This window comes from Cryptomeria japonica, chromosome 10 (genome assembly GCF_030272615.1).
Source record: "Cryptomeria japonica chromosome 10, Sugi_1.0, whole genome shotgun sequence".
In the NCBI taxonomy this organism is placed as follows: Eukaryota; Viridiplantae; Streptophyta; class Pinopsida; order Cupressales; family Cupressaceae; genus Cryptomeria; species Cryptomeria japonica.
In genome coordinates this window covers 690,881,905-690,898,655 of record NC_081414.1, presented here as the reverse complement: position 1 = coordinate 690,898,655, position 16,751 = coordinate 690,881,905, and the positions used below count along the sequence as shown (strand labels likewise).

At 36.7% G+C, this 16,751-nt stretch overlaps 1 protein-coding gene across 1 annotated transcript; it reads right to left on the bottom strand.

Moving 5' to 3' along the window:
- Nucleotides 1–8,099: 8,099 nt before the first annotated feature.
- Nucleotides 8,100–16,445, bottom strand: LOC131859135 (uncharacterized). Its single transcript, XM_059212685.1, has 2 exons — nt 16,271–16,445; nt 8,100–8,635 (listed from the first exon to the last, which is right to left on the bottom strand). Exons 1-2 carry the CDS (start codon nt 16,443–16,445, stop codon nt 8,100–8,102), a joined length of 711 nt encoding a protein of 236 aa, XP_059068668.1.
- Between the last annotated feature and the right edge of the window lie 306 nt (nt 16,446–16,751).

The following is a 16,751-nucleotide window of genomic DNA, read 5'->3' as shown; positions in this document are numbered from 1 at the left end:
CTATGACAAAAAAAATGTGGTTGTGAAATTATTTGATTCATTTTCTTCTCCTGCAATTGGTTCTATTACATTACCTATTGAGGTCCATAACAAATCCCTTAATGTGAGCTTTACTATTATTCCATCATCCGAACAATTTCGTGTGAAGCTAGGCTATCCTTGGCTATGTTCCATGAAAGCTATTGCTTCTCCTATTCACAAGTGTTTGAAATTTCCCCATAATGGTGAAGTTGTTACTATCAATCATAGTCTCTTTAAACCAACTGAAAGAACTTCTAGTGTTCCTATTGATTATTTTTGGCCTAAACAATTTTAATCTCTTCCACTGCGAAGTGATCATCTTTTCAAATCTTATCAAAAGTGGAAAAAAGATATGATCCTATCTCTAAGTGAACCTAGAACACCCAAACTTGATATTCGTATCATTCTTGAGAAGGAAGTTCTTCCTTTGAAAGATAAAACTAATGTCTTTCCTCAAGAAGATTCCCAACCCATCCCTATGGATGTGACTATGTCTATGACAAATAAACTTTCTAAAGGTAGACCTATACCTCCTCGTCATGATGGACTTGGTCTCCTTCCTAAACCAGATATTCCTTCTTTATATGGAGCAGTTCCTCCTCCTTCCTCTTATAGAGAGAAGAGACCTTCCTCTTCTCCTATTATTCAACCTAAGAGACCACAACCTAAACACCCAAGTGATAAGGATGAGAACATTCCTCCTCCTCAATCTTCTCAACTTCCTACTAAGACTAGATGGAATCATTTTGCACATGAATGCCAATGAAAGTGTCATCTTAGAGCTCGTGCAGCTGTTTCCCAAACTTTGCAATCCCCAAAGACACCTTCAGCTAGTATTATTCCGTTTTCTCCTCAGCCGAAAATTGAGCCAAAATCTCCTAAACATAAGATGCATGATGGTTTTGATCCTGTGCGAGTTAAAGATCCTATTTTTATAAATCTTGATGATGATATAGATGAAAATGTTATTCATGATGAAAATGTTACTCCTCTTTCTTCTGATAGTGAATATGAATATGTTGATGTTGATAACCATTTATCTAACGAATTTTCTAAAGCACTTATCCTAGCTCCTAGACAAGAACAACGTGGCTTGGAACATGAACATAGCCCTTGTTTGGATCTTGTGATAGCTCCATCTGCTGTGTTGGATGTTCCTCCTCTAGCATGGTTCCTGCCTTCCCGAAATATTGATCAGCAAGATCGAGGGGTGGATGACGTGCTAGACTAGTTCATTAGCATAGCAGACTCTCTCCTCCTCTCTTGATCTCTTTTGTTACTTCTTCTATGTGTTATTCTCATTCTTCTATTTTTTGTCCTTAGTGTTGTCTACTTGAGGACGATGCAAAGCATTGAGATCTCTTTTGGTCTCTCTCATGTTGACTCAAAATACACATGTGTTCCCTTCTTCTAGGTGACCTTCCTTGATTGGGGAATGAAGAACAATTATGCATACATACATATGATATACATGAATTATCATATAGCATACTGACCCCAAGGAAAGCAAAGTCACCTCGTGCTTTGTGCTTTGTGTCTATTATCCTTGGGTTTACCTCACACGTGGGGGCTAAATCTTTGTGATGACATGCTCCTTTCCCTTCTCATTTCTTATGTGTATCACTACCTTAAAGAAATCACCCCCGATGAGGCATGTGCGATCGCTTTCACGTAGGGGTCATACACTCCGTTCATATCTCTTCAAGATACTTAAAAATTTCTTGGCGAACTTAGCTTTGCCTTGAAAATTTTTGGTATTTTTCTTGCATGACTCATAGTGAGGGAACCTTACTACTGATAGTCATGGTTCTCCCTCATGATCTTCCCTTTTACTTTGTCAATCAAAGTCGTAAGATCCTTAGTCCATTGGGGGCTTGGTGTATCTTGCCTCCTTAACGTGGTGAAAGTCTTTCAATGTTGTTTCCTTGTACTTTACCGGAAGTATGGGCGTACGCTTATACTCCCGCTAAAGTGGGGGCTAAATGTAGCATCGTAAAATTGTGACACTTGTAATTTTGACTGCATTTGGGTCTTCATGATGGCGGTGCAACGTTGAACCTGAATGGAGACCCCGAAACCTGTTTATGACATCAAAAACTGCATCTTTCTACACCTTGGCCTGATCCTCCTTCCACCCTGTTGTCCTGAGAGGTGGGACCATGGTGCCTAGTGCCCTGGTCCTTCAGGACCATGGCACCCAGTGCCTTGGTCCCTCAGGACCATGGCGCCAAATGCCCTGGTCCGTGGCCTTATTTTGGGCTCGGTCTCTTGTTGGGCATTGGGTCTTCAAGTTTACAATTTGGAAAATAATGCTCCTAGGTCGGCCTAAGGTTACAAAAATCAGTCTCCTAACCCTAATTGACAAGTATATAAACTACATTTTCCCTCCCAGAAAAGGAGGGAGGAAAAACATATGTGTGCAAGAGTCAGAAGCGATAGGCAAACATTCAAGCATTCAAGCATTCCTTCAAGCAATTGAGCATTCTAAGTCTCCATTCAAGGCTAGGTGTTGCATTCAAGACAAGGATTCAACCATTGAAGAGGAGATCACCTACAACATACAACATACAACATCATTACACCTTCACATGTAAGAATACAAACATTCTTACAACAAGGTATCAGTACTTGATTACATTACAAACACTTACATTTACAACATTCTCATATCTTGGCTAATTCCAAAATCGGGGTTTGACCTGAAGGCAAACCCCTAATCCCTAACCCCCCAATTGTCCTCTCTTTTATGTGTGTAGGTTGCAGGTACGCGGCTGTAATTGAAGATCTGGAATCCTTGTGCAGAGACGAACAGATCCCCCTTCGTTTCGCAGATTTTTCGAAGGACCGTGTGCACTCCGGGTGCCATCGTCCCATCAACTTTCGCTCAAACTTGCAGGAAAACATCGTCTCGACATTTTACTGCTAATTTTAGGTCCGTAGCCTCATCCCGTGTCCCTATCTCCGTCTACAAGCGAATCTTTCTTACTTTTACATACATTCCTAGTTCAATCCTTTCTATCTACATTCTTTACAAAAGAGGGTATCCTTGATGTCTCAACCCTTGAAACTCATTTAGAATTCATTCTTGCATTGTGTGGGATTGGATCTTGTGAGTTTCAACCCCTCTTTTGAATGTAAAGTCTCTCCTAAGTGAAAACCGTCAATCCTAGTGACCTCCTTTCTCTCTCCATGGAGTGGGGGAACACCTAGGGTTCGATTTTCGGCTTTACATATATATATATATATATATATATATATAGTGAGCATGTTAATCTAAATGGAATGTGTGAATATATAAAAACATTGATTTAAATACTAAATTAGAATATAAGAAAAAGGATTAACTTTTTATTCTCCTTTCCATGTAATTTATTTTCTTTTATAAAGAAATTATGCAAACTGTATATACATATTTATTTCTCTTTACTCCTACTTTTGCAAATGAATATTTTTTTGAATGAATCTACTCAATAGTTCAGACGGATTTAAAAATGAGATGTATATAAAGTTTAAATCTTTCAAGATTATTTATTTGACAATTTCTTAAATCAAAAACTGGACAACTTAATTCCATTTAAAAAATAAAACTTGCCAACTTTATTCATTTCTTTCAAAGAAGATTACAACATATACATAATGCATTTATAATTTTTTTCTTGCTGCTAAAACAATAAACTTACTAGAATAACACATTCTTTTACTCATAGTCTTTTGAATACTTTCTAATAAAATACAATATTTCTTTTTTATTGATACAATGCTCTCCACAAAATAGGAGAGTCTTTCCTTCATTACACTTTTATTGAAAAGAATAAATACAACAAGAAGATTTAGATAGGTAGATAACAAAGGGGTGCACTTTCAGCTTTCTTAACACAACTTTAGGAATTCTAGCTCTTCTCCATCCTTTAACCCAAATTTGAACCCGCAAATAAAACTTATAGGTTGTGACCATGGAGGCTTACCTCCCAACCTAGGCTTACAGGAAGTCACCACCGAGCTAGGAGAACCAAGGTTAAACGGGTTACAAACAACCAAGTCTAAACAGGTTACAAACAAACTCAACAATACATGCAAGAAAGACTTAAACAACATATAAACTCCCAACCTAAGGATTTACATTGTAACTATGTGACTAACTTTATGGGGTGAAGGCGGACCAAGCACCTAGAGAAGATCTACAAGAAAGAGGAAAAAATGCCTTCACAAGGCTACCAAAAATACAACCAACTCAAGGTCACATACTTGACTCAAAAAATCCCTTATGTCCCCCATGGATTACAAGCTCATATCTCCCCTTATGACCCCCTTTTTCATAAGCATAAAACAATGCAACAAGGGTCCCATAACCCTTATGTATCTCTCTCTTACAAGAAGAGAGTCTCTACACTATTAGGTTGTCAAGTAGCGCTTCACCCCAAGTCTACTCTTCCCTCCCAATGGTGAGTGTGGCCTTGAAACACCCAAAACACAAGAGAATCACAAACATCACAAATACAAACACAAAAAGGAAGTCAACATCCAACACCACATATCACATATACAAAAAAGCTAATACAAAAGAAAATTTTCCTTCATAAAATTATGATAATCAAAATGCATGGAAAAACACTACTAGCCTTTGATCCTACAAAAAGGTATGGGGAATTGTTGAAGAAGAGTTGCCCAATCCACTAGTCTTTTCTTCCCAAAACCAAAAATGCAACTTCTAATCCCAAATTTTCAAAGCAACTCTAAGTCTCCAAGATTGGAGAATGGGTGATCAAAATCCTAAGTTTGAATCCATTCCCTAAGTAGGCTCTTCTCACACTTTCCAAATTCCTTGAAAAGGGTGTGAGATCTCATAGGTTGGTCTTCCCAACCTCTTACATGGTTTTCTGAAAATGGAAACTGAAAAAGGTAAGAGAAAGTGGGGAAGAGAAGCTATCACTCAAATGGAAGGTTGTCTAACCAAGGAGAAATCTTCAAAAGTTGAATTTTTGCCCATTTTGGAAAACTCACTTTTGAGGTGACTTCACAACCACATGTGAGTGTTCACATGGCTAAAATTGACCTTTATCCATAGGTATAACATAAGTGCCTTCAAAAGTTCCCTAAACCTAACCTTAGGAGTTAGTTTGACCCTCTAGAAATCCACCTAAAGTTTGTCTACGGGTCAAACTTGAGTTGACAATTCTAATGACTCTCTAACCAAGGCTCTATTGGGACCACACTAAGATATTTTGAATAATGCATTAGTTACACAAATTCCCTCCAAAGGACATGTCATTTCCAACTCACATCACAACATAGGTGTCAAGTGACACCATAAAAATACATGTTACTAAATATGCATGGCATGTCATTTTTTTTAGAATTAACAAAATTAACAAATACAAATTAAACACACATTCAAGAATTCACATTTACAAACATAAACACATTACATACAAGGTGTTGTCTCTCCAAATAGACAATCCTTGGCTTCACAAACAAACATAGGTTTAGCTTGATTCTCCAAATAGTTTCCATGGTCACTTGGATTAGTTTTCCTGCACATCTCACTTTGCACATTAGTAATCTCAAATAATCACATGCAATATTAATATATGAAAAGAGTATAAATCAGACACTTTGCATACAATTTACATCATAACAATCAAATTATCAATTATCCAATATTATCCACATGAAATAATTTACACAATGGCATCATCATAATCATCATGAAATTCAATCATTGGTAAGGCATGCATCCATGTTTTCTAACATCATAATGAAGTTCTATAGTTTGGGGAGTAGTCTTTGGTTAATTTTGCCTCCTCATAGATGGTTCTAAAACCTTATTTGCAATTATATTGTCCATTCTTTGATTTTGACCATATAAGCTCATCCGGCCTAGGTCTGAGAATTAATGTCCTGCCTTCTATTATTTACAACAATACTTGATCTTTATTGTCCACTAATAGATGAGACATGTCTTTCCATGTCCATCTTATTATTGATTTAGGTGCCATCACCATGTAATCCCTTACATTGTTTCCCAATAAGGATTTCATTTGATCTTTAATGTTGTTTTTATCCATTAAGCTATCGATTGAGGGGTGACCACCCCAAGAATCCTCCTAGAACAAAGTTATTCTACCATCATAGATATCCTAGGATAGGTACTTCATAATGAGTATCCAACTTTCTCTTATAAAGTTCCAGATTCTAGATCCCTTGGGGGAATGTGCTTCCCTAAAGATAGCCTCTCTTTGATTTTGTGACATATATTTTCTCCTCGGGATTCTAGCCCATTTCGCTTCTGGGGATACATATATTCTCCATGCCAATTTTTCCCCTAAGGCCCTATTTTGCCATAATACTTTCCTTATTCCCGTTCCTCCATCACACTTTTCTCGACATATCTTTTCCAATGAAATTAGTTTCATTTTATTTTTATTTTCTGCACCATTCCAATATAAATCTCTCATAATTTGAGTAAGTTTTTTATATGTTCCTGATGGAAGAGGTAAACAAGATAGAAGGTATATAGGCATTGTTGATAATAATGTTTTTATGAAAGTTAATCTACCTACCCCTATCAGCCATAGGGATTTCCATGATGCCAGCTTCTTCCTTACTTTTTCAATCAATGGATCCCAAAGTTTGTTTATTCTATTGCCTTTATCTAGAGGCATCCCTAAATATGTTAATGGTAGATGTCCTTTTTTGTATCCTAGATATGAAGCTATCCTATGTTCTTCCTGTGGACCTGTATTGAAGAAAAATATTTCTGACTTTTCTTTGTTTACCATTTATCCTGAGGCCATTCCATAAGAGTTTAATATATTTTTAATCTCCTTAGCTTTATTTAGCTATCCTTTTCTCAATATAATTGCATCGTCCACAAATTGTTGATGGGTACACAGGTCTACTCCACTCGTGATCTATATTTCGGCTAGTTTTTTAGACCTTCGTGCTTCCTCCAAACTCCTTCCCAGGGCTTTAGACATTATTGTGAATAAGAATGGGGATAAAGGGTCCCCTTGTCTGAGTCCTCTGGAGGTTTCAAAAAAGCCTTTCGGTTTCTCATTTAGTAAGATAGAGAACTTAGGGTTTGATATACAGAAGTAGATCCAATTTATCCATTGTTTATTGAATCCAAAGGCCTTCATGCAATTGCATAGGAAGTACCAATCCACTTTGTCATAATCCTTTTTGATGTCTAGTTTTAGTAGTATATTGGACTACCCCTAGATTTGGCAAGAGTTAATGGCTTCCTGCATAATAATGATCCCATCTAAGATAGATCTATTGGGTACAAATCATGTCTTCTCTTCTGATATTATGATAGGAATTAATATTTTTAATCTATTAGCCATGACTTTAGCTAGTAGCTTGTAGATCATGTTGCATAGAGAAATGGGTCTGAACTCATCCCATGTTGAGGGATTCTCCTTCTTTGGGATTAAGGCCAAAAAAGTGTTGTTAATTTCTTTTAAGAATCTTCCGGCATTGCGGGAAGATTCCAATGCATTTGTTACCTTGTGCCCTAAGATGTACTAGCATTTCTGGAAGAAGCAAGAAGGAAAGCCATCCGGTCTAGGGGCTTTATGTCCATGTAATTGATCCAGAGCCGTTTTAACTTCTTTGTATGTGATTTTGGAATTTAACTTTTTTTAATCATCTTTTGTTATTAGGTTGGGTATGTTGTTTTTTAAAATTCTATTGTTGGTGAGCTCTGAATTTTCTCAATTGTTGAGAATGTTTTCAAAATACATGATTGAATCATTTACAATCTGGTCTTGATCCATTATAATTTGATCACTATTATTAGTGATTTGGGTTATTCTATTTGTTGCTCTTTTAATTTTAACATTGTTGTGAAATAATTTGCTATTTTGATCCCCATATTCTAACCATGATTCTTGTGATTTTTGCTTCCAATATATCTCTTCTCTTACTAAGATGCTTTCATATTCACTGAGGAGCCTCTTCTCAATTTCATATGTCTCAAAAATAATCCCATTTTGCATCACATCATAATTTATTGTCTCTAATTCTTTCTCAAGTCTTTCCTTTTCCTCAAAAATATTTTTAAATTTCTCTTTGTTTCAATCTAGTAAATTGTGCTTAATTTCTTTCATCTTAGATACCAGACAAAATAATTTTGATCCTACAACATTACTATCCTTCCACCATTTTTGTATATTGGGGAGGAACTCTTCATATGTAAACCACATTCTCTCGAACTTAAAGAGATATCCCATTTTCTCTGTTTCCCCCATAAGTTCTAAGAGAACTGGGAAGTGATCAGACCTTGACCAAGGTAGCACCATGGTTTTTAGTTCTCTGTGGAACTCAGTTAGATCTCCCTTAAAGAAGAATCTATCTAATGTTTCTGCAATGTTAGTGAAGTCTTTTCTCCTATTATTCCATGTGTGGAAGCCAGTTTTTGTTGCAATTCCAAATAAGTTATTGTTATTTATCCAATTAACGAAGTCTCTTTGTGATTGTTTCATGTTTGTATTACCACTGCTTTTATCTGTTGCGTATAGTATTTTATTGAAATCACCACCTGTGATGATGTGTGATTCCTCCTGCATCCTTAAGAATTGTTCGATTTCCTGCCACACTGATTTCTTCTTTTCTGTTGGGATTGAGCCATATACATTAATGATTATAAACTCAAGGTTAAACCTGAGTGTTCTGACCCTACTAGCCATCCAATTTTGCATTTTGGATAGGCATGTGAATGCAACCATACTATTTCTCCACATTATACCTAACCCTCCTGATGCCCCTATAGATTCTACTACTTCCATTTTCCATTGATTTAATTTCTTGCTAAAATTATCTATTTCATTCTTACTTAGTTTTGTTTCTTGTATTAGAACTAGATCCATGGTAGATTTCAGTATACTTCTCTTAACCAGTCTTTGTTTGTTAGGGGCTCCCAAGCCACTGACATTCTAGGTAAGTATGTTTATACCTTTGCCAAGGGAGGGGGAGATTTTCCTAGCCCCAGTAATGCTATTATTTTGGCCTGCCTCTCTGCAACCTTGTCCATCTTTCTTTTGTCTAAAAAAGACTTTCTTTTGTTGCTTATGGATTTTGCACAATCAGGAGTTGTTCTTTTACTTCCTGTCTGGATAATACCTCTGATTGATGGACTAATTAGGTTATTATCTATTGTTGTGTTATTATCTTCTACCTACATGTTGATTAATTCCTTGATAATGAAATCTCTTTCCCCATTTGCATTCAACCCTTCCACCATAGGGGAGTCCTCTAGGTTGGTAAAGGTTGGAGTTATGTCTTCTTGATCCTCTTTATTAGAGTTACCAATCAAAGAGGGTATTCTGTGGATGGGCTGAACTTGTTCTATATTGGGGATATTATCAATCTCTGTCAATTTGGCTGGGGTATCGATGAGTATTTCACCTACATATTCCTCAACTAATTTCCCCATTAGGTTATCTATAACCTTGTTCAATTCATTTTGAATTTGTTCTTCATTGTTAAGGGTCTAAATTTCCATGGTTTTGTTACTGATGATTCCCAAGATGGGGGAGGGAGTAGTTTTTGGGGTATTCTCAATCCTTTGTTGTCCAGTGTTTATAATAAAGCCACCCTTATTCATATTAAATTGTATGTCTACTTTTCCATTTGGTGTTACATTTATGTCCACATTTGAATCTTGCGGCTTCTGATGATTAGGGTTTAACTTCTTGCAAAACACTAGATCTTCTGTCACCTGCCCATTGAACCAGACCTACTTTAGAGTATATGTGTCGTTAGTAGTTTCTATAGTTATATCTTTTAGATTACCTTTAGCTTTGTTGAATTTTGTAATCACATAAATCTGTCCATTTTAATTAAATGAATATTTGATATTTGTTTGATTAAAAATCCACTAGCCATTAGTTAATTAAATTAATATTTAATTAATTCATCTTCAAACATTCTCCTATTAATTAAATAAATTATTCAATTTATTTTAATTAATTCATTATACCAAATTCACAATCAATTAAATGAATAGATCCTATTTATTCAATTTAAATCCCCCTTTCCTCTTTTAAAAAAATAATTAAAAACATTTATTTAAATCATTCACCCCCCTACTTGCATTTTCCTACAAATTCAAGTTGCAACCACAAGTTGAAATAAATAAATTTATTTTAAATTTAAATCCTATTTTCTCTCACCCACCAAACCCACTTGCAATCCTAACCCCCTTCTAGATTCTTCTAACCCCTTCCTAATTAGCCTAATCCATCCCCTCATTATTGTCACATTCCTAAGCAACTTGAAGTCACTTCTCAAAGACTCCAAAGCCTTTGAAAAGCATTAAATGCTTTGTGTGTTCAACAATTTAACCTCTAAAGTCTTCCAAACCACTAATGGCTCTTACATGACCATTTATGGCTCTTACATGACCATTTATGGCTCTTACATAACCATTTATGGTTAATTCCACTTGCACCCATGGTTAGAGATTTTAACCCCTAACTCAACCCTCATGTGACCTATGTGTCTCCTCAAGCATTTATTTCTTTGACCATGGTTATCCCTTTAACCTTTGCACAAGAGTTTATCCATTGGATAAAAGCATTATTCTTTGAATAATGAATTTATTCACTCAACCAAACCTTGACCTTAACTCCCAAGTTAACTCTCGAGTCATATCAAGCATTTAATGTTTATTCCCTCTCCTCTCAACTCATCTCATGTTGACACTTGTCATCCTGGGATTGGGTTGAAAGCCCTCACATGGATTGAATATCATTCAATCCTGACCCTTGTTGAGATTGCTCAATCTCAACCATCCATTGCTCTATTTTCCCTATAAATAGAGCCCATTTCTTCATAATCCAGATCCTGAAAAACTTGTATGCATTTAACCTATAGTGAATTTTAGGGAGCATTTAGCATAAACATTTACTTTTTATTTTTGTTTAAAATTGAACTACACACTTCATTTTGGGTTCTAAAAATTAAATCACACTTTTCAGCTTGGGTTTGAAAACAAACTTCATTTGTCCAAGTTAAAAAGAACAAATTTAAAATCCCACAAATTTGCTTTCATTGCAAGTTAGGATACACCCTATTTTGGTGCTTAAAACAAAACAAGACAAATCTCATTTCTTGCATCGAACTTAAGGAAATTCACAATCAACACTTCAATTTTGTCGAAGTAAAAAGAAAAATCAACTTGTTTCATTTTGCGAAAATAATTTACTTCATGCATGCATGTTTCAGTTTCAGTTGACCAGGATTTCAAATTCCTAGTTTACTCAGACATATTGCCTTTGAAGTTAAAAAGAACATCATGGTTGTTGGAGAAACATCTGAGAATAGATAGAACATCATTGCAATGACAAGTTAAAAAGAACAAGTGTATTTTGTGCTTGGCACACTTGTGCAAAAAGAGTTTGTCGAGTGGTCCTACTTCTAACACACACTATCCTCTCCCTTGGCTTTTGTGGTCCTAGGTGCAAGAGAAAAGTGTTAGTAACACTCAAATTTTATCATTTTAAGAGAGGCCTGCCAAGGGACACATCACTCTTGGGAATGACCTCACACAGTAAATTCTTCGAGCTGCTATAGAAATCAGGTGTGAGCGAAAGTTGTAGCCTTGGGTATAGTTGTTCCTACAATGTAACTTACCAAAAGGACAAATGGGCCCCACCACAAGTTACAAGGCTCTTAAGTGAGTCATTGCAGAATTAACTTATATCCAAAAACATCGAAAATTACTAAACACCTCTAAGTAGTAGCCCACACATTCTATTGATTGAGGATATTTGTGATAAATTCAGTACAAGAGTATAAAAGGTTTTTCTCCCAAGATACTCACCATACATATTTCCTTGAGTAGAAACATAGGTTTTTGAAAGGTTACTTGTAGCCTGATAAAAGTGGTGACTCCCCCATCATAGGGATCATCTATTTGTTATGCTCATGCAAGACTTAGTATATCACATCCTTACCTACCATGGTGGGATTCATAGGGTATGTAGTACCAAAGTTAAAGAAATATCAAGATGTGGGCTGAAATTATCGCAACTGGCCATTTGACCTTAGGGATAAAGAGTGTTTGAAGTGTTTTCATTTTTTGAGTCAAGACTAGTGCAAATTGAGCCGACTTCAGGCTTTGGAAAACACCTAAAATACATTTGAAGGAAAGGGTCATAAAAGTTCAAAAGATTGGGTTGATCTAGACCCATACTTACATGTGCCTTTTGAGGCAACATTCTTGTGTTTGTGTGCTTGCTTTGTTTTCTTGTCAAAGAAACATCATAAAATCTAAATCCAAAACAAGTATTCATCCAACACAAACATTTTCAAAAACAAGAGATCAAAAACAAAGTGCGAATAACAAAAGTGTCAAACTATATGACCATTCTTCACATCTTAAGAAAGAAGAATCTTCATCAACATGTCAACTTGAAGAGAAGACCATTGAGCTCAAAGGCTTTTATCAAAAGGAGGAAATTTTTCTATCTTAATAGACAAATATTTGTCTCTCATAGAGCTTTCTTACGTCACATGTGTCTATATCTTCAAGGAAAATCAAACGAATTTGATTAAGTCTATAGACCGCAGAGCTTTTACTCAATATAGAGCTTTGAGTTATCACAAAAACAAAGAAGGCAAAATCAATCCTGACTTCTTTCTAGACATTTGCATCACATATAACGTAGCTTGGGAAGAACCACCAACTCCTGAAAGAGAAGAGGAAGAATTTGTCCCCTATGTACCATGGAGTTTTTATTAAAGTTAGCATCTCATCCTTTCCTTCATTCACACATCATCAATCCATTCCAACTCTCAAAATATCAAGAGGTTTTTGTCCTAAGTTCTATTTTGGATATTGCTTGAATCAAACACAAAACACATCACTTTTAGAGTGTCTCTACATCTAGGATAAACTCATCCTAAGAGGCATTTCTACACAGGTTAAAACTAGTTTCTGAGTGCATCCTTTCATTACTAGGTACTTGAGTATGTAATACATCTCAGATTTCTCTACACCTTATCACATAAAACTTTGTCAATCCAACACAACAAGCAATTCAAGAAAGAACTTTGGTAACATCTACCTTTAGTGCTAGGGATCCATATGCAAAGCACCCCACCAAACATAGATATCTCATTTCATCAACAACTCATCATCATTTTCACCCAACTTCAACAAAAACTTATAAACAAAATGGCTCATACCAGATCACGGTCAAGACAAAAAGAAATTGAAGAGGAAGAGGAGGAAAATATCAATGAATTCCAAGAAGCTCTTGGAGGAAATGCCAATGACGAAAATCCAAGTACTCCCACTCCGGAAGCAATAGAAAGGGCACAACACAACCCTCTCTTTAATAGACTGTTTGATGAAATACTCAGGAACAATACCGATGCTCACTTTTTAAGACTTGCTCAAGAAGGAGCCAAACTACCCTTTGACTTTGATGTTGCACAACTAAGGCAATCATCAGAATGCCAAAGTGGCAATGAGGATGAAAGAGGTCGAGATCAAATCAAATACAACCTTCATCAAGGTAATCCCCCACCTCCTCCTCCTCCAAATGAAATAGACATGTTGCGGCAACAAGTAGAAAATCTTTCCCAACAGCTTCATAGTGGTGTGAAAACTAACTAGTTTTCACTTAATGACATTTGTCCCTATCCCTTTGATAGGAATCTTCATATGCCACCTTTTCCATGAGGGTTTGAAACACCCAAGTTCGAAAAGTACCGAGGAAAAGGAGACCCTCGTGATCATGTTAGAGAATTCCATTCATCTTGCCTCAAAGTGGCATACGAGGATACATACCTATTGCAACTTTTTCCCCAAAGCTTGGTAGAAACAACCGCATCATGGTTTTCCCGATTACCTGGTGGCATTAGGACATTTGAAGAACTCATCTAGAAGTTCCTAGCACATTTCTCACACAAAATTCAATGTGATATCACAATGGCTGATCTATGTAACACTAAACAAAAACTAGGTGAGTTATTTTTTAGTCTTTCTGCAATGATGGCGTCAAATGTCTAGCAGACATTCTCTTTAGTTACCTGAACAAGAACTAGTGGAAATATTTATTTCCAACTTAAATGAAGAAATGGAATTTCACCTAGACGTAAAAGAAATAGATTCTTTCAATGACATGATCACCAAAGGTTTAAAATATGAGCGGGCTCTCATAAAAAAGGGCTTATCAAGATATATAATGAGCCAAAGGATGGTCCTCGCCCACGCTTCAATAGTGACAAACCTAACTTTTGGAACAAAAACAAAAACATCATTAACGACAAGGTTGTGGAAGCAAGAACTATCAAAAGTGCACAAACTGTGGTGTGATTTACAGGACAAAACCCCCCACCCAAGAATAACATATTTGCTCCTCCAAATCAAGGACGCAATGTCCCTCAAGAGGAACCCAGACAACGTTAATAAAATTTTAAACCAAAACGAACATATATTCCCTTAGGGGAACCCATTGAAAAAGTGTTACGTCAGTTGATTTCTCAAAATCTGGTGACCTTACCCAAAACATCAAATTATGAACCTCAAGTCAAACATTCATGGTGGAGGGATACTGAACATTGTGATTTCCATCTAGGGAAAGGGCATATGACAAGCAATTGTCACAGATTGAAAGATCTCATCCAAGATTTTATTGACCGAGGTGAGATCGAAATCAAAGGACATGACCCAAAGACAACAAACAATGATCATCTCATGTTTAAAAATCCACTTCCATCACAAGATCAAAGGGGTCCTTCCACTTCAGGGAGAAACATAGACACCACTGATTATACGCAAGCCACGTATAATTACACTATGAATCACTGATATGATGCCAGTGAACAAATTGCAACTATACCATTAAAAATCCCAGTTCCAACTACAATGTTGTTACATGTCGCAACAAGATTACCATAAAAGCAACTTCACAAGGCACCACATCTATCCCAAAGCAGTATAACCTTGTGGACCAATTAGATAAAACTATCACACTAATATCTATCTTAGAGCTACTGCACCTATCTCCATCTCATAAAACCATCTTGGATCAAGCTCTCCAAGAGGTGTCAGTCCCTGCAAACCTAAATACAGATCAATTCCAAGACATCATCGAAAACCTAAGGTCATCACCACGTCTCACTTTCTCTGAAAGTGACAACACATTCTTCTAGCAACCTCATAACGCCTCACTCCACATTGAAGGGTTTATCAACCAATGTAGGATCAAGCGAGTCTTGATCGACAATGGAGCAAGCCTGAATATCTGTACACTATAATTGGTCACAACATTGGGATATGTAATTGAATTAGCGGATCCCTACAAGAAGATAACAATCAAAGCCTATGATGATGCAGAGCGTTCATCCAAAGGAGTTTTGGTGCTACCAATCTGAGTAGGTCCAATGGTGAAACACATCATCTGTCAAGTTTTGAACCTTCCTTTGCCATACAATTTATTGTTAGGAAGACCCTAGATACATGCCATGTAATCCATTCCATCCACTTACCATCAGTGTATCAAGTTTCTGCATAATGGTGTAGAAATCACAATCCTAGGTGATGCAAACCCCTTTGCATATTGTCACAATATCAGTCATCAACCAGAGATTACCATTCCCAACAACAGAGAAGCCATCTCATCCACATCATACGTAAGTCCAACCACTTTTTCCAGTTCAAACACCACTATACCCAAGCAAGAGAAGCTAAAGATGAAAGTAGCAGAGGAAGGTCCTGGGGAGTACAATTTGAGCCAACTCTTTTGTGTTGGACAAATGCCTACTTCTCCTAGAACTCATGGTAAACCTCAATGGTTACTTCAAATACCACTGATCAAGCTAGCATGTACTTTGACATCGTTCATCCTCGGAAAGAGTTAAGAAGAAGAGACCAGAGATGAGGACTTAGCAGAATGGATCTATAAAGACCCAATCACCTTGGACATTCCACAAGCTAAGCTTCCAATAGATTAGTATGGAAAAGGCCTTCTCATTATGCAAAGAATGGGTTATGATGGTTAGAGTGCTTTGGGACCTTCCAAGCAAGGAAGACATGAACCACTATAGCCAAAATTAAAGCCCAAAGATAATACAGGATTAGGCTTTCAAAAGGAGATCCTTCCTAAGCTAAGATTCAAAGGAAAACCCAACAAACCTCTATATCAACCGACTATAAAGAAGTCACCTTTGATTATATCAGTGGCACTGTGCACCATAGCAACTGCCCCATTAAGGCTAAAAATCCCAGCAAAACCATCCACAAGACCAGTCATCCTAGCAACCCCATCAGCAGTAGCAATAACCTCAATATCACCATTAGCAGCAGCAACTATATGGGAACCCATAGCAGTATTGACAACACTGACAATTTCAGCAGAAGCAACTTCAACACTACCAACACTTCCCATATCATATTCATTGATCCCCATAATCCATCTTGCATCATTGATCATTTCATCTACAAAGGTACATCAGCCGATCACACCTACAGTGCTTAACTCAAAGGACATCCTAGTATGGTATAGTAATCGGCTATTGGAAAGAAACTCAGAGACCGACTCGCATGAGTGGGAATTTGATTCAATAAAGCTTAATAATTTAGATGATGAAGATGCATCACCCCCTCCACCTCACAAAGACATCCCTATTTACGAAGAAGCACATATAAAGACCTCTTGGGTTCCTGAGCTGGAAACACCTTCCACAGACCCTACGTCACATCCTATGCCTAATTC

Coding starts and splice junctions, on each gene's coding strand:
- LOC131859135 (XM_059212685.1), bottom strand. CDS start 16,445: ATGGGGATCAATGAATATGATATGGGAAGTGTTGGTAGTGTTGAAGTT. Junction 8,636..16,270: donor GATGACTGGTCTTGTGGATG/GTTTTGCTGGGA, acceptor CAATCCCAACAG/AAAAGAAGAAATCAGTGTGG.